This window comes from Anneissia japonica, unplaced genomic scaffold (genome assembly GCF_011630105.1).
Source record: "Anneissia japonica isolate Jap-2015-1 unplaced genomic scaffold, ASM1163010v1 scaffold287857_len828801_cov194, whole genome shotgun sequence".
NCBI lineage: Eukaryota > Metazoa > Echinodermata > Crinoidea > Comatulida > Comatulidae > Anneissia > Anneissia japonica.
This window is the reverse complement of record NW_022738478.1, coordinates 587342-611461: the sequence shown is the minus strand read 5'-3', so window position 1 is coordinate 611461 and position 24120 is coordinate 587342. Positions and strand designations below refer to the sequence as shown.

The following is a 24120-nucleotide window of genomic DNA, read 5'->3' as shown; positions in this document are numbered from 1 at the left end:
TCGTACAGCTCTCCACTTCCGGACCTAAAATATTAATAAGCACAGTACACAATCTGTCTCTTATACACATCTAGATGTGTATAAGAGACAGACATAACATAATGCATTATGTGATAGAATTTAACGTAATATAAGATAATAAAATATTGTATTATAATGAGGAATTGTAATTTAAATGATTATATATTTATTGATGGAAATGGTGTGGTCCTGATAATATATTTCTTAGCTGGCTAAATTATTTAAGAAATTTCTCTATTAAAATTATTATATTTCTTCAATTTCAATTTACAGAAGCCACATACCAATAGCGCATGTTTCTCCTATCCAACCACTTTCGCATTCACATTCCAAACCATTGACAAGATCGATGCAGATACCATGAGCAGAGCAGGACGTCTCCGAGCAATCGTCAATGTTTGTGTCACAGAACTGCCCCTCAAATCCCACTGGGCATGCACAGTTGTAAGTGTTATTTTTGAAACTGCATTCAGCACCATTCTGGCAAGGGTTGTCCACACAGGTAGTTGTCACTTAAATTAAGAGTTATATAAACGGATATATAATTTGTCACTCTTGTGACAAAATACCTTATTAAGCTCTGTTCACACTGTTAAATTCTATGCGACAAAAAAACTGTGATATGCCCATATTTGGGTGTAATATGACCATATATGGGCACATCATGCCCATATATGGGCATATCATGCCTATATATGGGCATATCATGCCTATATATGGGAAAATCATGCCTATATATGGGCATTTCACACAAATTTGTCACAAACTTTGATAGTGTGGACAGAGGTTTGGATTCAAAGAAAATTCCAACCAATCAAGAAATAAGACAAATGGTTTTAATAAAAATATTTTAGAACTTACCTATAACCTCACAGAATGTACCCATATGTGTATCCGGACATTCACATATATATCCATCCCCATTCGCTAAACAAGTTCCGTCATTTTTACACGGCCCAGAAATACATACATCAACTGAAAAAAAAAATAATCAAATCAGAAGTCAATAGAACTTCCAAATATAAATCTATAAGAGCTTATATATTTTTTGCCATTTTAACCATTTAAATATTTAAACATTTGAATAATTTACGAAATAAAGTAAGGTAAAATGTAACAGATTACTGAGGTTGGAAAACCAATTAAAATCATGGAAGACTCCAGGAAATTTGCGACCCCATAAATTGGCCAACGGGATCTAACAGGAGGGTCCAAACCAAAGGGGCAGATCTTTTGTTGCTGCCGCCACTGTATCCTGCACTCTTACGAGCAACCAAAAATTTCCAGGATGCGTACCTATCTCCTTCAATTTTTGAAAGTTATATCTTGGCTGACCAGGGCATCAGCATACGCAGCTATACCACAAGGTGGCTTTTAAATTATTTTTTAATTTAATATTTATATTTATTTCTGGTGTAGTTTTACTCACCAATTTCACAGTAGGGTCCTGAATAGCCTGGAGGGCAACTGCAAGAATACTCATCTAGGTAGTAAGTGCATGTACCCCTATTCTGGCAAACATTGATCGTACAGCTCTCCACTTCCGGACCTAAAATATTAATAAGCACAGTACACAATATATGATAACATGTATAAAATTCCTATTAATAATCCATCTACTAAATTCATGAAATAAATATTTATTATAATATAATAAATTCTAAAAAATAATAATTTGATTAACAATAAAATAAAAACATGCCAATTATTAACAATTAATATTTAACTAATTATGAAAATTACCTGTTTCACAATTTGTACCACTGTACTGGTCTGGACACTTGCACATGTAATGCTGGAATAGGTTAATGCATTCACCACCATTTAAACAAGGTGAACTTAAGCACTCATTCAAATCTAAGGAAACATAAACATTTTAATAATTTAGAATTTAATATATTAACTATTGGGGTGATGTTTTGCCCTACCTGACATGTATCGTACTGAATACTCAGTATGTCCTAATATGCTTGCGAAAGGAATCTTGCAATTGATTCAAGTGGGATTGAACCCACAACCTGATGCAATAACCACTAGACCACCACTTAGTTACTAGTGTTGAATCAGATCTTCAAGCAGCACCGGGTACTGCAATGCTAGTTTGATGTTGTTTTGCATTAGGAAATTCCATAGGAGTGATTTTTTGCCCTATTCATTCACCAAATAATATGTTCTTCATCTCAGTTGAGATGGTGAAAAGGAAACATTTTATATATTCATTTCTAATAGTTTGAAGTGTCATTGGGAACCCAGGTTTAGCTTCAATGCCAGTTAAAAGATAAACATCCAGAGGCATGCTATTTAACAATTGGACAACTTAAAGAAAATCTGTTTAGGATTACAGAAAAGTTATAATGATAATATTGAGCACAGGATGTTTGTTGTCATAGAGACAGCTGTATTATGCGCCTTATAAATCCATTGATTGATTGATTGTTAATACTCATGTTAATTAATCGTTTTCCTTACCAGATTCGCAGTTAGTTCCTGTCCATCCGGCGAGACAAGTGCACTGGTAACCACCCCCGGCATTCAAACACTCAGCGCCATTTACACACGGGTTGCTTGCACATTTATTCGCATCTACAATAGTAGGGAAATTCATATTATTGGTAATAGTATACTTGTATAGCACAAAATCTATGTGCTTGCTACAAATGTATAATAGAAATATATACAATTCTGTTATTGTGATTACCTGTTGGTGTTTCACAATTGGTTCCCTGCCAGAGGGCGGTGCAGTCACAGGTGTAACTTTGAGATCCTTGATCTTGACAAGTGCCGCCATTGATACACGGGTTGCTCACACATGCGTCCACTTCTACATAAAATATTAACAACAATTTTTGTCATAACAGTTTCTTATTATTATGTCATAATCATCACTGCCAATTCCTTTGTTCAAGATTATTTTATTTCACACAATGAAAACATTTGTTGATAAATTCTTCTATATAAAGTAAAGTAATTAAAAGTTCTATATAACATAATATAATATAGCAATAACTATAATTATAGTAATAAAAATAATAGACAATAAAAATTATCTTGCATCTTATTGTCATCATAGTAATTATTGTTATTGTCTGTAACTTTAACCAACAGTCATTTTTGAGTAACCCACACTTCCCTCCCATTATAAATAATTACACTATTGTATATGATTGAACTATCTTACCAGTATAGCCTTCATTTCTGAGTTCGATTGAGAAGCCTCTCTCTGTTTTCTCACCATCTGTAATAAATGTCATCCACATTTGATTGGACAGTAGTAATAGATTTTCTGGTTTAGTCGAACCATCAGCAGTTAAACGGATTGAACCTACATCCATGGTGTTCATTCCTTCACCAATCTTGAGAACATCGTAATGATTCTCTGTGATGAAGTCCATAAATACAACTTGAATGGTGCGTCCGGGGGAAGAGTTGACGAACCAACGACAGTTTGCTCCATTATTGTAATTTGACGGATAATTTGGAGAGTGAACTTCAACCTTTCCATTGACAGGTATGGTGAAATTCAAACGGCATCCAATCACTAGAATGGTAGATGAGAAACTAGATAAATCCTTGCTAGACTTCATTTGTATTATATCTTCATTACATATAACTCTATTCTCCTTTTAATTATAAATAAATTTGTAGAATTTTTAGAATTACATTTTTTTAAATTATCAATTATTCATGGTTTTTGTTTTTAAATAACATTTGTCTTATCTTTCTACATATTTTAAGATGTCTTCTATTTTCTGATTCATTTTAATTGTTCCATATTGCACCACTGTTTTTATCATGGAATTTAAGTATCAGTCAAGTATCAGTATTTATGATGCTATTATATAATGTCAACTTTTTAAAATCCCTAAACTGCCCCTAAACACCCAAGACTTTTCCTGTCATAGACAGGCCTGCCACATACCTAAATTACACAGGTCTCCTCCCCACCCCGAGGGGCAGATACAGCTGAATGCGTTGACAGCATCAACGCAAATACCACCATTCATACACGGCATACTCTCGCACTCATTGATGTCTGCAATAAAAAAAATTATTCTAGTTATTTTTTTTATGTGAATTTGTGTCAAGAAAATATCATAGATGTTTACCCTAACTGATGTATTATCGCACTGAATACTCATTACGTTCCCATATACTGTAATTTCGAAGAATATTTGCAAGTGATTCGGGTGGGAATCGAAACCAGAACCTACAGATAACTAGCCTGGTGCCATAACCACTACACCAATCAGGATTATTTTGCTAAATTGCGTTTGTGTGAGCTTTGTGACTACCCCAGCAGCTGTCTAGATGCGCTTAGTAGCATCATAATCATAACAATCCACAAATAGCCATAATATCGGCACTCGTTCGAGCGGCATGCTCTCCTTCGGTTGAGGTGGTCGAACAAGTCTTCTCGGATGGGGACTATAAACCGTAACCCCTGTTACCCCTACGGTTATACATCCTAAAGGTCTTTTACAGGTTGTACCTTCATAAATGTAAAAACTGCAGTTTTAAGTCCTTATCCTAGAACACTTGGTTCTACTAACGAACCCTGGTTGAGAAAGGTCTCAAACCAGCTCCAATGCTAAATCTGTAATTTAAGGTGCCCAACCACTTGACCATCCCATGTGGTTAAAGATAAATAAATCAATGCTCACTTGTCTCACACTGGAAGCCTTGCCAACCAGGTAGGCAGTCACATGTGTAACCATGGGAACCAAATCGGTTGAAACAGGTAGCACCATTTATACAAGGATTGCTGGCACATTCGTCTTCATCTACATATTGAAATTTAAATAAATATCAAAGGTCAATAGATAAATAAAACAAACACTCTTTAAAAACACATGAAAGTAACTTTGGTATATCATCATTTATAAAAGATAAGATAAGAATAATTTCAGACTTGTTCTGCTTTTTGTAATGTGTTTTATACCTGAATAAACAAAATAAAATAAAATAAAACAATAAGATATAGTTGAATCCATTAAACAATTGACACATACCAATTTGACAGTTACTTCCAGTATATCCCTGCTGACAGACACAGGAGTAGCTATTCACACCATCAATACAAATACCACTGTTAAGACATGGTGAGCTCTCACACTCATCGACGTTGGTTTCACATGTGAAGCCAATCCACCCCTGCACACAAACACATTCAAACCCAATATCCTGGTTCAAACATGTGCCACCATTTTTACATAAATCAGCTCCATTTGTGCACGGACTTTGCCCTGTAAATGCAAATAAGAAAAAGTTTTTTTTTTATCACAAAGCCAGGTCCAGACTATCACGTTTTTTGCAAAGACATGTGACATGCTAAATATGGAATGATGACATTACATCATGACCATATATAGGTACATCATGACTATATTTATATGAACATACTTATTTCACAGTTGATTCCTGCATAGCCTTCAGGACATGTACAGCGGTAACTAGCAACTTCATTGTAACAAATTCCTCCATTCAAACACGGTTGACTGTCACATTCATCCACCTCTGCAAATAAATATGCAAATCATCTAATTAACATAAGCTAATGCCTACTTCATGATTAAGTTTAACCAAAAAAAAATGTCCAGGACTTAAGCATCAAATGGAGTTAGTAGTAGTACGCACTACTAGTACTAGTATGCACTAGTATACTGAGCCACCATCAACATAAGGATTTACTTACCAAATTCACAGTTGTTACCAGAGTAGCCCTGAGGGCAGGTACATTGATACCGGTTCACCTGGTCGTTGCATTCTCCGCCATTTTGACAAGGGAAACTTGAACACTCATTAATTTCTGAAAAATTACATATTTTTGTGATGAACTCAATGATCTAATGCACACGGTGCCTACCTGCTCCTAAAATTTCCAGTGTGGTGTGATTTGTAAGTAAGCACATGTCTCCCTTTAATTAAAGGACAATTCCAATATAAAGACCACCTCCAATTAAACACCACTTTTCTATGATCCCAAATTAACAAATATTTTATAAATATTATTCTAATTAGAAGAAAAGCTGCTAAAGACCATGCAAACCCCGGTCTCAAATATGGTCTTTATTGGAGGGAGACCTATATTCACAATATCAAAAGTTTTATTATCAAAATTATTAATATCAAGATATTATTATCAAAAGCAGTTCTTACCTTGGCCACAGATGACCCCTTGAAATCCAGCAGCACAAACGCACTGGAAGCTGTTTCTACCATCTGTACACTGACCTCCATTCAAACATGGCTGACTTATGCATTCATTTACATCTGAAGAAAAAAATAACCAATATTAATTTTATTTATTTTAAGTTGGTTATTTATCAACTTAATTTTCACACTCTTTTGCACATGTGTGGAACAACTCTAGTTCTCAATGGACAGCGATCAATGATGTGCCTTCATCTTACGCATTTCAAACAGGATGGGATCATTGAAAAGATATTTATTAAATAGACTATTATACAGTCTTGCATTAGTACTAGCATTATTGTTCAGCATTTACTGCAAAACAGTTTAAAGTTTATGTCTTAATTAAATTATAAAAGTAAATATATCTAATTGGTTCACAAGTGTACTTGTTGGATGTGAAATTATTTTTTTAATTAAAAATATACGTACCTCCATCACAATTGTAGCCTTCCCAGCCAGGTAGACAGTCACAGGTATACTGGCTTGCCAGGTTGTTACAAGCGCCTCCATTATCACACGGATTGCTGGCGCACTCATTGACGTCTAACTCACAGTTGTAGCCCTCCCATCCATGTTGGCAAGTACAAGAGTACCGGTTCAACTCGTTATTGCAAGTAGCGCCATTCTGACATGGACTACTTTGGCACTCATCCACATTGCTCTCACACACATCACCTTGGTAACCTAATGCGCAGATGCATATAAATTGTTGACGACCATCAATGCAGGTGGCGCCATTCTGGCATGGATCGCTTGCACATTCATCCACATCTGAAACAAAGATTCCATATTTCCACGATTTTAGTTTTTAATACAATATTTAAATAAAACTACAATAACTATAATATACATGTGTATGACATATTTCTTGAAAACTAGATAAAGATGCAAATTAATATATTAGAAATTAAACAGATAATCAGGTCTGAAACTATCAAAATATTTTTACTGATTCTTCAATAGCCAAGCTACAACAGACTTTTTTAAACAATATTTTCATTACCGGTATGTTTATGGTAGTTGCTAAGTATATTTGTCTGTGTATTGTGTGCATAAAACATTTAAATACAGCAATAACTAGCAGCTGGCCACCCTACCGGACAATGCCAAGGCTTAGTACGATGGGCGCCAAACAGCTTATCTTAGGTTCACTAATGAATACTGGACTACCTTTACCTTTACATTTGATTGTATAAAACGTACCTATTTCACAGTTGAGGCCAGTCCAGCCCGGCACACAGGTACAAGTGTACACATTCTGACCGTTGTGACAGGTGCCACTATTCAGACAGGGGTTAGCGGCACACTCATTTATGTCTGCATGAAAAATAAAACAAAATATTAAAATTACTAAAACAAAATGAAAAAAAAAACAATGTTTTTGATGATTTGCTGACCTTTTAGTATGAATCATTTATTTAGTAGAAAATAATTGATGCAAGTTATATTTAAACGCACCTGTGTTACAGTCAAAACCAGTCCATCCAGGGGCACATTCACAGGTGAAATCATTAATTCCATCCACACAGGTGGCTGAACTAGAGCAGGGATTACTTGCACATTCATTCACATCTACAAAAATAATAGCACAAAATATAAGAAAAATAAACTCCAGGTTGTGTAACTAATTACTTTATATAGTTTCAATCGGAAACAAACTTTATAGTTTAATGGGTTATCCAGATTTTTCTCTTTTTGTATCATGTATATTTATAGGATTTTTATTTGGTTTTAAAAGGACTTGTTTTTTCTATGTATTTTATGTATTGTATATAGAGAGAAATCAAATAAATTTAATTTAATTCAATTCAATTTATAGGTATGATGACATAAACGGCTGACTGCCATATGAGTGAGTGACCCTCAAAAATTACATACCTTGAGCACAGTTGTACCCAGTGAAGCCCAGCAAACAACTACAAGTGTACATGTTGTTTCCATTGATACAGGTTCCTCCATTCTGACATGGAGAACTGCTACATTCATTAATATCTGAAAAAAAGAGTGGAAATATATGTGTAAAATGGGTAGCATCAGCAAATGAGCAGCTGATTCCAAGCATGCAAATCATTACACTAAAACCATCATGGCCATTATCAGTGGAGGCCCTCCATCCGACAGGCCTGGAGGTCCAGTTGTCCAACGCCACAATGAGGCCCTTGAATCAAAAATGATAATTTGCCCACTAATATCGTTACTTTTTTATTGCATGTAAAATGTTTATTTTTGACAGTGAATCAATTCCAATGTTATGTTCATTTAGATAGATAATAGCATTTTTAGAGTCCATAACTGTTTTTTTGTTATTCTTACTTATCTCGCAGTTGTTCCCATTCCAGCCCGGAGCACATGTACAGGTGTAACTGTTGATAAGATCAATACAGGTGGCACTATTCAAACATGGATTACTTGCACATTCATTATTGTCTGAAACATAGAAATAAAAAAAAAAATAATGTTGCAGCTAGGTAGAGATGCTTAGATATAGAAGTGACTATATATATACAGTTCCATGTTGTAAAAGCAATGGCTGCATATCAGTAAAAGTTTTTTTTATTATTACTATGTTACAGGGCTAAAAAAATGGTTGTGTTTGAATAAAAACATTAATTTCCAGTGTTTAAAATGTTACATACTCTGTTGGCAGTTGGTTCCTGAATATCCAGGTATACAATTGCATGTGTATCTGTTGATCCCATCGGAGCAAGTACCGGCATTCAGGCACGGATTGCTTGCACACTCATTGATATCGGAACTACATGTGGGCCCAGTGTATCCAAAAGCACATGTACAGGTGTAATGATTTTGTAGGTTACTACAGGTGGCTCCATTCTGGCAAGGGTTACTCAGGCACTCATTCACATCTGTGGGAAAACAAGTGTAATCATTACATTCATCTATGTATAGTTAATGGATCAGCACTCTAAAAGTGTTCATAAACAACAAAACGGTGTATTAAGATGCAATAATACATTATCATGATATATTATTGCATTAAGTAAATTAATAATAAATGTGTTTCTAACCTTCACTGCACCTCTCTCCTTGCCAGCCTGATACACAGGTGCAAACATACTGGTTGACTAGGTCAGTGCAAGCGCCACCATTCTGACATGGTGAACTGCCGCACTCATTAATGGCTGCAAGAAAACAAATTATAAATATTTTGCAAAAAAAAAAATTCACACTTTCAAAAACAACAATAAATAACTTTTTAAATATGTTTGCTATTATTTCAATACTCAAGTTTTAAAATTTACTTTGACTGCAATTGGAATTGGAATAAACTGACTTATTCCTAACTTTAATAATTTATTTTTTATTTTTAATAAATACTACTAATGCACCTTACAATGATAGGAGGTATGGTATTATTAGTTAGGTTGAGACATTACTCTATTCCAGCTGTAGAACATTCTAAATCTCTACACTTTCAACTTTTTGAGAATAATGTGATTTGCTCACATTGGCATGATGATGTCATATCCTACCAATTTGAAGATGTCTTATCACACCCATTTGATGATGTCATATATCACACCCATGTAATGATGTCATATCACACCAATTTAATGATGTCATATCACACAAATTTGATGATGTCATATCACACCAATTTGATGATGTCATATCACACAAATTTGATGATGTCATATCACACCTGTGCAAGGACATGATGATGTCGTTTAACATGTGACTAGGTAGCACTTACCAATTTCACAGTTTGTACCTGTCCAACCAGGTAAACAGTTACAAGTATAGAAGTTGATGTTATTTGTACATGTTCCACCATTTAAGCAAGGTTGTGCTGAGCACTCATTTATGTCTGAAATACAAAACAATTATTAACCTTTATTAATAGACTATTCATTAAAAATAGATTCCTTAGTCAAAAACAGAAACATGTACTAGGATCTGTCTCTTAAAAGGAGGTAAAGAGGTTGTACAAACAGTGACTCCACAAACAGAGGGTTCAGCCTCCAACCAAGTTGGGGCTGAGAAGTAAGAAAATTATTGATTATGGCACCTCTAGATGGCCAGAAATGGCACTGTCAGACTTAAATTTGAATATAATTTCAATTTTTCCTCAATTTTAAAAAATAACTGTGACAAATTTAGGAGCTCAAACCACCTGGGCCCCTGTTTCTGCCCACTTATATACACCCCCCCCCCCTTGTATCGGCCCCTGCACATACCTATTTCACAGTTAACGCCGGTGTATCCAGCTTCACACAAACAATCATAGCGATTCTGCTGATTGGAACATGCTGCTCCATTTTGACAAGGTGAGCTAGAACACTCGTCAGCATCTATCAATCAAATTGAAAAAAAATTAATCAGCATGAAAATATTTATACCAGTATTTATTAATTTATATTAAGTTATAAAAGTACTTTAAAAGTAGGGGATCATTTACAATTCGCAGTACCAATATTTTCACAAGTGTACAGTTTGCTTTGGTAAGCAGATCTCCTAACTTGTACTTAAAACAGAATATAGCTAGAAATTGTTGAGTTCAGTTACTATTATATCTTTTCCACACTTCAATTATTCTGACATACTCATTATGAAAGAAACAAAAATAGAGTACTGTAAGATTAACATTCATTTATGTACACTTTAAGAGTAGATAGGGGTGGTGAGGAGATAAAAAAAATAATTGTACAGTTGGGAAGATGTTGCTATTGACCTTCACAGAGTGTCAATCAAACCGACCAATCAAAACAGGGCCAGCAATACATGTGGATATCACCAACACACACGTTTTGCGTATATTTTTACTCAATAGCCATGTTTCGCCCTTTGGGACTTTAGCAACAATACCCAAGGACAGGCTTACGAGAATGGTCCACTGTTATTGGCACCTAGGTCTACATCAATAATAAAATATAATTAATTAAATCATTATTATAATTATTTCAATTATTATGATAATTATTTAAATCATTATTTTACCTGTTTCACAATTGAAGCCTATCCAGCCTGGTGCACAGTCACAAGTGTAAAAGTTTTGCGCATTATTGCAAGTGCCTCCATTGACACATGGGTTGCTGGAACACTCGTCAAAATCTATCAAAAAAGAGAGCCATTCTTATTCTTATTCTTTTTATTTCCAAAACATAAAACACAAACAGTACAGCTGGAAGGAAACACATAAGAGAGTTTCCGACTCACCCAGTTTCACTATAAAATAAACTATATATACATATATTACAGATTAAGTATATTCACTTAAGTTAAGCACATTACCTGTTTGACACTGAGTTCCCATCCATCCTGGTAGACAGGTGCACTGGTACAAGTTCAGTAAGTTAACGCATGCAGCGCCATTTTGGCATGGATTACTTGAACATTCATTAATTTCTGCAAAAATAAAAACATAAAATGTTTACCTTCACACAATCTTTCAAAATCTTGAAATGTGCCAAATCTAGAGGTTCTAAAAGTAAAACATTATTACCCTCATCACCATGATAGTGGAAAAGAGATGAGTGTGGACTTTTAAGGCAGCAAAAATTTCTCATTGGCAGCTATGGACTTTAAAGGGCTGTCAAGATATAGAATGGCAAGACATGTAGCCAGGACAGAGCAGAGTAGATGAATGAACCTTCTCGGAAAATCTGGAAAAGAAGTTATGTGACAGGCCGAAAGAAAATGGCACAAGAAAGAGGTTCAGAACACAACTTCATTAAAAATCAGAAAAATTCATACAACACAAATTTCATTTATTTGTGATTGATTATAAAACAAGATGTTAACAAGTTGACTCACCTATTTCACAGGCTGGACCAGTCCACCCAGGTGCACACTGACACTGGTATGAGTTGATGAGGTTGAGACAAGTGGCACCATTCAAACAAGGTGTGCTTGAACATTCATTATCATCTAAAAAACAAATCAAAAACATAATCATTATCACAAGTCAAAAAGGGTATTTTTTGTATCTTTTTAATATAAATATCTGGAATATTCCCCCAGGGGGCCGAGTGTGTATTCCATACGTTTTTAATCAAATTACCGAGGTGAAAATAAAGTGAAGTGCATAGAGGGCCTATAGCATGATGTGCTACATAAGTTATTATGATGTCATATCTTACCCATATATGGGCATGAAATATCATATCCGCATGATGATGTCATATCAGACCCATATTTGGGAATGATGATGCCATATCACACCGATATATGGGCAATCGATCGGATTTTGTCTTTTTGTCTTCTTGACTTTTTGGACAGAATGATATATCATACCTATATATAGGCATGATGATGTCATATCAAACACATATTAATTGGGAATGATGATGTCATATCAAGCCAATATTTAGGAATGATGATGTCATATCACCTCCATATATGGGCATATCATAGGGTTTGTTTTCACTTAAAACACTTGACTGTGTGGATCGAGCTGAGATTGTTAGTAATATTGTTTTCAACAATTTTTATCACATCCATATATGGGCATATCATACCTATTTCACAGTTGGTTCCGGAGTAGCCAGGTTTACAGACACATATGTAACTATTTACACCTTCAAAGCAGGTAGCATCATTCTTACATGGCTGACTTGCACACTCAATAGCATCTAAGGTAAGTAAACAAAATTAGATAAATTATTGAGGGCCAGCTAATACTAAAAACATTTTTAGTCTATCATGTAAACAATTGAGGCAGTGTTCATTGTAGTCGCTGAGACATGAAACAGTTTGTAGTTTCTGGATTTTAATCTGATTCAAAGTCACTGTTATTGTTGGTTGGTGGTTGCCTTCCAATCCCACTCAATGGACTTATGCAAATTTATAATTTAGATTTTATAATATGCAAATTATTATCTCACCTGTGTTACAGAGTGTGCCTGTCCACCCAGAAGCACATGTACAGAAGAAAATGTTAATGCCTTCTGTACATGTGGCACCATTCAAACATGGACTACTTGAACATTCATTGATGTCTAGGAAAAAACAAACATTGTAATTAGATACTTGAGCACTTACTTAAAAATCAGTCATTTAAATTTAGGTATATAGTTACTTCATCAGTCACTTAAGTGTAGTCATTCAATTTATCACCTAAGTGTCACTTAATCAGTCAATTATTTTAGTATATTAATCACTTACTCACTAACTCAAGTGTAGTCACATTAAAGTCACTTAAAGTGTAGTCGCTTAATCAGTCACAATAGTAGCCTAATGGTCAAGTAATTCAGGGCAATTATGATGATATAATATCTCTCTAACCAAGAATGCAGATAAAGATAAGTAGATAAAAAACTGAATATCTACCAGTATCACAAAGAAGACCAGTCCACCCAGGTGCGCAGTTGCAAATGTATCCATTGGTTTGGTCAATGCAGGTAGATCCACTCATACATGGCGAGCTTGCACATTCATTGTTGGCTGTTTAAATAGTATCATAAAATAATTATTTAGTTGTGTAAATTTTAAGAACAAAAAACATTCAGTGTGTTAACATTTAACATTGTAACAATAAAGTGTAACTGATAATAATAACAATAATAATAATAATGATAATAATAATAATAATAGTAGTAGTAACAATAATAATAATAATAATAAATTAAACAAATAATTGTTTTAAGCAAGTAATCACTTAATCAATCAATCAATCAATCATTCATACAATTATTCAACCAATATATCATTCCATCAATCAATCAATCAGTTACCTAAACAAATCAATCTACAATGAATTTGACTTGAAGATTTGCTTTAACTATGGAAATGTATGACCTACCAATTTCGCAGTTGCTACCTGTCCAACCTTCTACACAGAAACACTGGTACATGTTAATACCATCAAAGCAGGTTCCACCATTAAGACAAGGGTCTGATGCACACTCAATGATGTCTATAAGAAATGCAAATAGAAGATATTGTTAATCTAATCAAGGTTATTTCATTGTGTGTTTGCATCACAAAATATTATAGGAGTGATGTTTTGCACTTCCTGATGTTTATTATACTGAATACTTAATACGTTTCCAAATACTTGTAAAAAAATTTGCAAGTGATTCGGGTGAGAACTGAACCCACGACTTCCAGATAAATAGCCTGGTGGTATAATCACTAGACCACCGAGATTGCAATAGTGACTAGTGCTAAATGTGATCCACACTTAGCAGAAGGTACTACAATGCTAAATTTGTTGTGTGTTAGGAGTGATATTCACGTCAGGTAGGGCAAAACATCACTCCTAAACAAACAAGTTTATAATGTAGGTTAGGTCTTATTTCTTTAATAATAATAATAATAATAATAATAATAATAATGGTAGTCTTTATAGACCAAATCATGCTGGTACTTACTTGTTTGGCAATTTTCACCGGCATAGCCATCACGACATGAACATGAGTAACCGTTCTGTTGGTTGAGGCAAGTTCCGCTATTCTGACATGGCAGACTGGTACATTCATTTACATCTGTAAATAACGATGTCAACATAAGAAAATAATAATGAAATCATTTAAATTAAAATGATTAACAAAGATTTTAAAAATTACAATCATGTAAATTTTTGAAATTACTTCACATTTTAGAAACTTTCATTCCAGTATTTATATCTTTATGAAATAATAATTATTTTCTAGATTTATTTCAGTATATCTTAATTTAAAAGACTGAAAATCATCCTATCCCAAGACACTGAAGAATGCTTGAGTATGCTGCTTCATTATTTATCAGTATTTTATTTTATAACAAGTTATTATAATCTTGTAAGCTCCGATGAGGACAGTAATAGAATACAGTAATAGAAGCAGTAAGGTATATTGGCTTAACAGCTGCCCATACAAAAAATATATTTTAAGCAATCAGCCCAGTGTTTCTAGAGTTCCTCAGCGGAGCTAGAAATGATTTGAAGACAATGGTAACATCATATGATCATTAAATTTGTATGTTTTGAGATAATATACCACAATCTATTCTATTACATTAAAATCAAGCTTGGCAATTACATTAAAATCAACCTTGGCAAGGTGTATAATTCAGTTTTGGAATTTGCATATTCTACATACCTTGACCGCAATTGGCTCCAGTCCAACCACCTGTACACATGCAGTTGTAGCTATTAACAGCGTCAACACAGGTTCCACCATTATAGCACGGATTGCTCGCACATTCATCACGATCTAAACAAAATTAAACATCCAGGCTTATTCTTGCTTTGTAATAAATATTAGTTTGCCAATAAAATCCTAAAATACAGTAGAACCCCATCTTTGGGACACCCCAATTAAGGGGACATCTTTATTAATGGAACACCAACATTAAAGGGACATCCATTTTATAAATGAGCATCCTATTAATGGGACACACTTTTGGCCACAAAATGAAGAAAATGACAGTAGAACCCCTCCTGTGTGACACACTTTTTTTTCGGGCACTAAACGAGGAAAGGTATATTTTTTAACACTAGGGCCAAACCCTATTCAGGGTACACCCCTATTAAAAGGGACACTTCTATTGGTCCTGAAGGTGTCCACATTTTAACAATTTCCAATTTGAGTTGTGAGCGATCAATAACACAAACCTGTTTCACAGTTTATCCCAACATAACCAGCAACACAAGTACAACGGTAGTTGTTGCGTCCGTTGACGCAGTTGGCACCATTCTGACATGGAGAGCTCTGGCACTCGTTAATATCAACATCACAGAATGTGCCAGTCCATCCAGGGGTGCAGGAACAAATGTATCCATTAACTCCATCTAGACAGGTACCATCATTTCGGCATGGAAAGCTTGAGCACTCATTTACATCTGAAATATACAACAGATAATAAATAATAATAAGGTTATATTTATATATATATATATATATTTAATCCAATAAGTTATGGCCTTAACGGCCCCATAAGACATGTTTCGGCAGTCCACTACCATCTTCAGTTATCTATTGCACGCAGAGAATCATTATATTAATAATAATAATATGTGCTAAGTCAGACTTAAGGGGAATAAAGGGGAAAATTCCGCTTAACAATATTTTTTTAATTGTTCTCTAATTTCTCCATTGTCTAGGTAGGTTTTAGTAACATAATAATAATGATGATGATGATGATGATGATGATGATGATGATGATGATGATAATAATAATAACATGAGGCTGAACTACTCCTATTTCTTAAACTAATTAATTAGAACTCATCCGGCCTTGCTTAGCTTTTGGTTTTTCTTGCATCAATAAAATTACATCTCGGTGAAACTAAAGTTCTGACCAAATTATCAAATTTTTTTGACCAAAAAACTGTTGTATGCCCATATATAGTCATGATGTGCCTATATATGGTCATGATGTGATGTCATCATGACCATATTAAGGCCTGTCACATGTTTTTGTCAAAAACAAATTGATAGTCTGCACAGGGTCAATGCTCCTGAGATGACTGCACTGGCGAGATACTAATGAATTACTCGGAATGGAACACACTCTTTTTATTTTTAATTTTGATTTACCATTTTCCATATAACAAGTGATCCAAAGCTGAGCGTTTACCTAATCTCTTTAAATAATCTGTTTATTATTTTAATTTACTGATATATTTTGAACTAAAGACTTACTGACCTATTTCGCACTGGCTTCCAGTCCAACCACTAGGGCAATCACACTGGAATGCGTTGGTGCTGTCGCGACATGTCCCCATGTTTAAACATGGATTTGATGCACATTCATCATCATCTGTTGGCAAAAGAAATAATACAGGTGCTAAGAATGAAACTCGAAATGTTAGGCAGGAGCAGGCCTTACAGCAATATTAGTTACCAATGCTCCAGAGAAGTAGCCTAGCACCAGTCCATGTGGCCACAAATTGGGATGGTGAGTGGCCACATGTTATGTGACAACAGTCAGTTTGCGAGAGGCCTTTTCACAACAGCTGGCCAGGTGGGAACAGGCCAGGTGGCTACATGCCAGGTGGCAACTTGTTAGCTTACAGCTTTATTTAAGCTAATTCAAATCCTTCCAACCTACTTTACAATGATTTGAATATTTATCAGCAGACAAACGTGCTACTTACTTGTTTGACAAATAATGCCTGAAAATCCATCAGCACATGTACATGTGAACATATTCTGCTGGTTGTTACAGCGCCCTCCATTCTGACAGGGGTTACTAGAACACTCATTAAAGTCTGATGAAGAAAAAAAACACTTGATATGGGTTACTGGAACACTCATACAGTCTGATAAAATTAAAATATAAAAACAAGAAACAAATTTTAATATTTTCTTGTTACAAACCTGTTTCACAGTTCGTTCCAATCCATCCGGCAGGGCATATGCAATCGTAACTATTAATCTGATCAATGCAAGTCCCAGAGTTGAAACAAGGGCTACTGCTACATTCATTAAGATCTGTGAATAAAACAGAGAAAAATGTTACAAAAGAAAGTAATAAAATATATAAATGTGTGCTAGAACAAACGATTGTATATAGGGTTCATAAAGCTTTGTTTTCATAGAATCGCTTCACAGTGTTTCCATAGAATTGTTACACAGTCCTTCTGGTGGTTATTGGGCAATCCACCGGGAAACAATCCCTACACTTTTCCTAAGAGTGTACTGCATTCTTGCACATGGGCCATAATGCACGCAGGACCATCTGCCTAAACTTCTCATCTGAAAGACAATGCGTTACCGTAACATGCATTTAAGTCCTCCGGCTGAAATACAAGGAGAGCAGCGGACATTGAACCGGACCAAGAAATCTCGACGGTTCAGTGCAACCAGTTTAGCCGATTTATTTTATTTTATTCCTTTCAGCCAATACAACAACAACAAAATCAATAAAGAAAGAGGAGGGCTGAGGAGTGGCAAAAGCGGTCTAAAAACTACTATCACCGGATATGGTGAGCCCCTCAGACTCCATTTTCAATATTTATACACAGATTTAAAAAAAAAAGATATTTGCCAATATAACAAAGAAAAGTCAAGATTAAATAGATAACAAAATAGATTTATCAAATATATAATATTAATTTTTTATCAAAAATAACTTTAAAAAAACCAAAAATAAATTTGAAGGAAAAGCAATAACAATCCCATGAACGAAATTGTCTAAAATAATATTTAATTTTCCCTTTGAAAGTACCCCAGCTATCACAAACAAAAGAATCTTTAATATCAATAGGTAAATTATTCCATATTCTCATGAAACAGAGTGAAATGCTGACTTAGCTACTAAGCTAGTCTTTTCCCCATGCATTTATTTATCTGGCATTTTGTTTACTTACTAACTCCACAATTTTCTCCAACCCATCCAGGGTTACAGTTACAGCTGTAAGCGTTGTTCAAGTTATTGCAGGTTCCTCCATTCAGGCACGGAGAACTTATGCACTCATTCACGTCCATGTCACACATGAGACCAGTGAACCCCGCAGGGCATACACACATGAATGCATTGTTGAGATTTGAACACACCCCTCCATTTCTACACGGGAAACTTTCGCATTCATTTACATCTGAGGGTCAAACATGAACCAATTTTAAAAGACTTAAGCTCTGTCCAAATTATATTTATGTGATGTCATCATTATTAAATGCTCATATATAATTATGATATGCCTATTTATGGTCATGTGATGACCATATTTAGGCATATCACACGTTTTTGTAGACAGGCCTATACTAAGCACAAGTCTGGTCTAGTAACTTAGATTCATTTACCTTTGATGTATATGATTTTCTTTATTGTTTTTAGGTCCAAAGGATTATGTATTGCACTAGGCTCAGTAAAACAGCTACACAATTGTTTACTGTGTTTGAGGTTTGGCATCATCATGGCGACCATACCATTCAATAAATAAGCACAGAAGTGCAATGCACTTTAGTACAGCATCGTGCCAGCATAGAGCCTCAGCCTAATTTTTGTATTCCAAGGTTCATTGTAATATGAATTATAAAATTTACAGCAATATCAGCCCATCAGTAATTGAAAATGGATGAAGATATAAGAGAAGCGGAGATGATGGAGAGGAGGGTAAAAAGAGGATGAAGTTTGATAGAGAAGGGTAAAGAGAGGGTTTTTATTTGATTTATTGCAATACCATATATAAAACATACAAATCAATTTGCAAATGACATAAATATAAAAATGAGTAAAATCATGTGGTATCAGGGATAACCCTCTAAATCCCCAGAGGGGATGTATATCATGAGGGGTTACTTAAGGTAAAAGGGGTGGTTTCAAAAGATGGAGTTGGGTGGAGATAATGGAAAGGTGGAGAGAGGTTATAAAAAAGGATGGAGTTAAGGAGGATGGCAGAGATGAATGGTGGATCTGAAGGGAGGGGGATGGAAGAAGAAAATAGTGGAGAGTATAGGTGGAACAATGAATTCATAGATAGTAACTAGTACATACCACTGTCACATGTGTCTCCCTTCCAACCAGATGTACACTGACATTCAAAGCGATTCTGGAGGTTGATGCAATTCCCACCATTCCGACATGGTGCACTGAGACACTCGTTCACATCTAGCAAAAATATCAAAATATACATTAAATATACTATAATCTGAATACAGTATATGTAAAAAATATACAAAATATAGATGCTGTAGTGACCTACAAATTTAGCAGGGCTGGAAAAAGTGCACAGCCGCAAGACCGGTAGTAGGAGGCATTTTGGGGGAAAAAAAACAATTTGGGGGCTATATAGTGTAACAAGACAACATTTGAGGCATTTTATCAACACAGTTTTCATGATTGGAGGGACAAACATTTTTTTCTAGGCCTGACGGTGGGTACCAACACTTTGGCCCTTTTACAATATTAGGATAAAAAAGTATCACATGTTTCATCACTTCTGGCAGTTACAAACATATTACATACACATTCACATTATTTTTAGCACAAAATACATCAAACATTCAGAGATAAAACGATAAAAATTATAATAAAAACCAACAAAACAGGAAATAATCAGGCTCCATATATTTAAAACTTATATAATAATATAATAAACTATAAAACTTTTTTGGAACTTCAAAGTAGCTACACATTAATTAAAAAGAACAAAATAACACCCAATTTTATGAGCGATATGCAATAAAGTGTTTCTTGCGACTAACCGACTGTACAGGTTTCCCCTGTCCATCCGTTGATACATTGACAAGAGAATTGATTGATGAGATTGGTACAATGGCCATTGTTTTGACAAGGAAATGATTGACACTCATCAACATCTATAAAGAAAAATATTATTAATAAAATTAAATTAATAATTAATAATTAATTAAATATTTATGCATTAAACATTAAATAAATACAAATAAGATTTAATGCAGAATAAACAATTAATAACCGGAAAAAACCTCCTCCACTAGACACCCAGTACAGTATTTATGATTCTAATCTTCTGGGCTAAAAAAGTGATGTAAACTAAATGGTAAAAACTATCCCCACTAGGTAGCATTCCCAGTATTTCATAAAGATTTAGAGCTAGAAATGGAAATGCTAGACACCCAGTGTTTATGATTCTAATTTTCTGGGCTAAAAAAATGATGTAAACTAAATGGTAAAAACTATCCCCACCAGATAGCATTCCCAGTATTTCATAAAGATTTAGAGCTAGAAATGGAAATGCTGAAAAACTATCCCTGACGAACAACATCCTCATATTACTATTAGTTCTGGGTTGGTGGAAAACAACATAATTATACTGACCACTCTCGCAGTTGTCCCCAGTATAACCAGCAACGCAATCACATTCGTATCGATTCTGGAGATTCCGACAAGTTCCTCCATTGAAGCATACAGTTCCACTACAATCATCATAATCTAATAAAGATAGCACCAAGATCAACACTTGTTATTTACTGGAAGCAACATTGGATGGTTTTAATTTAATTACAAAATTAAACATATGTAATAACAAACGAAATGGACAAACAAAAAAAGGAAGAATTGAAGCCAAAACATGAAAGAAATGATCACAATAATATAAAGAAACGAAATTTAGGAATTAATTATTCTATTCAGGAATTAACTATACAAAATAGACAACTTACCTTCACTACAAGTAGTACCAACCCAACCCGGTTGGCAGGAACAGGTGTATCCATTCACACGGTCAGTACAGGTGGCGCCATTCTGGCAGGGATTTGATAGACACTCATTTTGATCTATAAAAGACAATTATTTTTAAAAGGTATCAAAATATGTGATAGCATAAAGAGAAAGCAATGTTTAAAATAAAATTATCTACACAGCAGTATGGTGCAGCAGAACCAGTTTGGTTTTGCAAATCTAGTAGCCGCGGTTTTAATTTCTTGCTGCGGATTATGCTGGTGTCATTAGCAAGGCAATTATCTGCACTGCATCTCTCCACTCGAGAATGTAAATGGGTTTCTTTTGGGGTTGCCTACTATTGCAACAATAAGGCAACAACAATTAAATATGGGGACTCAATGACCAGGGATAAAAAAGCACTTTTTAACTGTGAAATAAAAAACATTATACAAGTACTGCAAGTAATAACAGTCACCAGTAACTGTAACAAACATGAGGTCAGCATTAGCAAAGAATGTACTTCAGTATGAAATTGTGAATTAAGATTATAGTAGCATGTGAGTGAAGTGTACCCACTGCACTCTAATGAAGCATAGCTTACTTGTTTCACAGTTGACCCCTAACCAGCCACTTGTGCATTGACAAAAATATCCATTGACCGCATCAACACAGGTACCACCATTGCGACATGGTGAACTTGCACATTCAAGTACCTCTGCACAAAAAAAACACATAAATAATACCAAAAATCAAACAATGATATAAAAAATAGTTGTTAATAATTGTTGATATTTACTAATTGTCTATCAATCAATCAACTATTAATTAATTAATTATTAATCAATCATCAATCAATTCCCTATCAATCAATCAATCATCAATCACCAAGCAATCAATTAATCATCAAATCAATCAGCTATCAATCAGCTATCAATCAATTAATCAATCATCAATCAATCAGATCAATCAATCACTTACCAATCATGAATCACCTATCAATCATCAATTAATAACCTGTCAATTATCAAGTAATCAATCAACAATCACTCAATCAATCAACAATCAATCAATAACATATCAATCATCAATCAACCACATATCAATCATCAATCAATCACATATCAATCATCAATCAATCACCTATCATCAATTAATCAATCAACAATCAATCATAAATCAATAACTTATCAATCATCAATCAATTACCTATTAACCATCAATTAATCAATCAATCAACAATCCATCAACAATCAATCAATCACCTATCAATTATCAATCAATTGAGCTCACCAACATCACAGTTGATACCCTGCCAACCTGAGGTACACCGGCAAGTATAGCTATTGGGATGGTCAGCACATGTCGCTCCATTCTTACATGGGTTGGAGTTACACTCATTGATATCTTAAAAAACAAACAAATTGAAAGGGTTAGAAATTACTATTAACCTCATGTGTAATATACAGATGATAATCGGCAATGATTAAAATGCACTGGACCCGAATTTTACATTCTTGGTTCTAGTCTTGGTGCAGTACTTGGCCACGGGCCCAGGCAGTAGCCCCCCCTACCACACCGCTGGCGCGGCCACTGAAGCACAGGTGGGCAAAGTGTGGTCTGCGGCCACATGCAACCCAAACAGCAATTTTGTTGCAGCCTGCAACAACCCTATGTGTGTGGCCTGCCAACCATCTTTGGCTAGAAAACCCCTTTTTTGTATGGCCCAAAACCGTTATCTGTAAAAAGTAATATTAAAACAGAGTATGAATGGGTATAAAGCAGTGGATGAAGGTTTTTTTAATGTCAAAGGTGCAGCACTCAGTATTAATTCAAAAATACACTTTGGCCCCCTAACAAAATTTTATGCCATCCCTGCTACAAAAGGTTATGTTTGTTACCATTTTCGCAATGTGTTCCAATGTATCCGGAAAAGCACTGGCAGAAGTAGCCGTTGACGCCATCAATACAGGAACCAAACTGACATGGGTTACTTGAGCATTCATTCACATCTAGGAAGAAATCATTATTGACAGTCATTAATATGAAGCTAGTTTAGTATATTTCATCTAAGAGTGCAGCTTAGTTCAGTTGGCTACACTGAAGGTACACTGTAGCTACTCTGTGTGTGCTGAACCGTGTACATCTTTACAAAACCTTTGTGCCTGGTTGAATACTATTGATGGCACTTCTTGCATTTCAGCCTTCCAGGTTTCAATAGCACACAGTCTTTCGGATGAAATGTTTAAGCTGTTGGTCCTATGTGCAATATGGCCTGTGTGCACGTACAAGTACACAGTACTTTCTTGGGAAAAGAGTAGGGGATTATCTCATGGTGTACAACTCAATTTACCATCAGAAGGAAACCACTGGACATAATTATTCAGAATACCATGGGTTATCTTTGTATATATTTCACACCTACGAAATCAATTTGTCTTTTTAAGAGAATGCACAAACTCACATTATACTGACATAAATAAAGAAATTGTGTAAAGATGACATACACATACCTAATTACATACACACATACATAATTTTAAAAAATTAATATTATTTCTGATGATAATATCTAATACTGTGCATATAATGTTTATAAACAAATTAATTAAAAGAAAAAAAATTACAAAATGAATAAATAAAAGTAAATAAATTTCAAAAGAAACTAAGAAGTTATTTTAAGTTTGTGGCTGAAGATTTGCACGTTTGCATGCAAGAAGATTTTCAATTTTAGTTAAAAATTTATGTATAATTTTAAACAGTCTGGAAGCATCATTTTAATAAATTCTATTGTTGGTAATATACTCACTTGATCCACATGTGACGCCAGAGTAGCCAGGCTGACAAATACAATCAAACCGGTTAACACCATCATTACAG

At 34.7% G+C, this 24120-nt stretch overlaps 1 protein-coding gene across 4 annotated transcripts in view; it reads right to left on the bottom strand.

The window, feature by feature from the left end:
- LOC117117558 (neurogenic locus notch homolog protein 1-like) overlaps positions 1-24120 on the bottom strand; it is a 51157-nt gene that overhangs the window by 4091 nt on the left and 22946 nt on the right. The window contains exons 5-44 of one of the 4 annotated variants that reach the window (XM_033261891.1): positions 21243-21356; positions 20899-21012; positions 20304-20417; positions 19594-19707; positions 18467-18694; positions 17475-17588; positions 17252-17365; positions 16801-16914; positions 15767-15994; positions 15252-15365; positions 14544-14657; positions 13973-14086; positions 13501-13614; positions 13056-13169; positions 12690-12803; positions 11986-12099; positions 11464-11577; positions 11170-11283; positions 10410-10523; positions 9926-10039; positions 9240-9353; positions 8850-9077; positions 8527-8640; positions 8092-8205; positions 7672-7785; positions 7417-7530; positions 6643-6984; positions 6178-6291; positions 5714-5827; positions 5422-5535; positions 5031-5264; positions 4683-4802; positions 3941-4054; positions 3200-3559; positions 2720-2842; positions 2491-2604; positions 1765-1878; positions 1451-1570; positions 883-996; positions 306-533 (exon numbers count right to left, since the gene is read on the bottom strand). In XM_033261891.1, coding sequence (XP_033117782.1) covers positions 306-533; positions 883-996; positions 1451-1570; positions 1765-1878; positions 2491-2604; positions 2720-2842; positions 3200-3559; positions 3941-4054; positions 4683-4802; positions 5031-5264; positions 5422-5535; positions 5714-5827; positions 6178-6291; positions 6643-6984; positions 7417-7530; positions 7672-7785; positions 8092-8205; positions 8527-8640; positions 8850-9077; positions 9240-9353; positions 9926-10039; positions 10410-10523; positions 11170-11283; positions 11464-11577; positions 11986-12099; positions 12690-12803; positions 13056-13169; positions 13501-13614; positions 13973-14086; positions 14544-14657; positions 15252-15365; positions 15767-15994; positions 16801-16914; positions 17252-17365; positions 17475-17588; positions 18467-18694; positions 19594-19707; positions 20304-20417; positions 20899-21012; positions 21243-21356 — 5631 coding nt within the window. The remainder of the gene's footprint in view (positions 1-305; positions 534-882; positions 997-1450; positions 1571-1764; positions 1879-2490; positions 2605-2719; positions 2843-3199; positions 3560-3940; positions 4055-4682; positions 4803-5030; positions 5265-5421; positions 5536-5713; positions 5828-6177; positions 6292-6642; positions 6985-7416; positions 7531-7671; positions 7786-8091; positions 8206-8526; positions 8641-8849; positions 9078-9239; positions 9354-9925; positions 10040-10409; positions 10524-11169; positions 11284-11463; positions 11578-11985; positions 12100-12689; positions 12804-13055; positions 13170-13500; positions 13615-13972; positions 14087-14543; positions 14658-15251; positions 15366-15766; positions 15995-16800; positions 16915-17251; positions 17366-17474; positions 17589-18466; positions 18695-19593; positions 19708-20303; positions 20418-20898; positions 21013-21242; positions 21357-24120) is intronic. The other 3 variants (XM_033261892.1, XM_033261893.1, XM_033261894.1) reach the window with 3 other exon arrangements.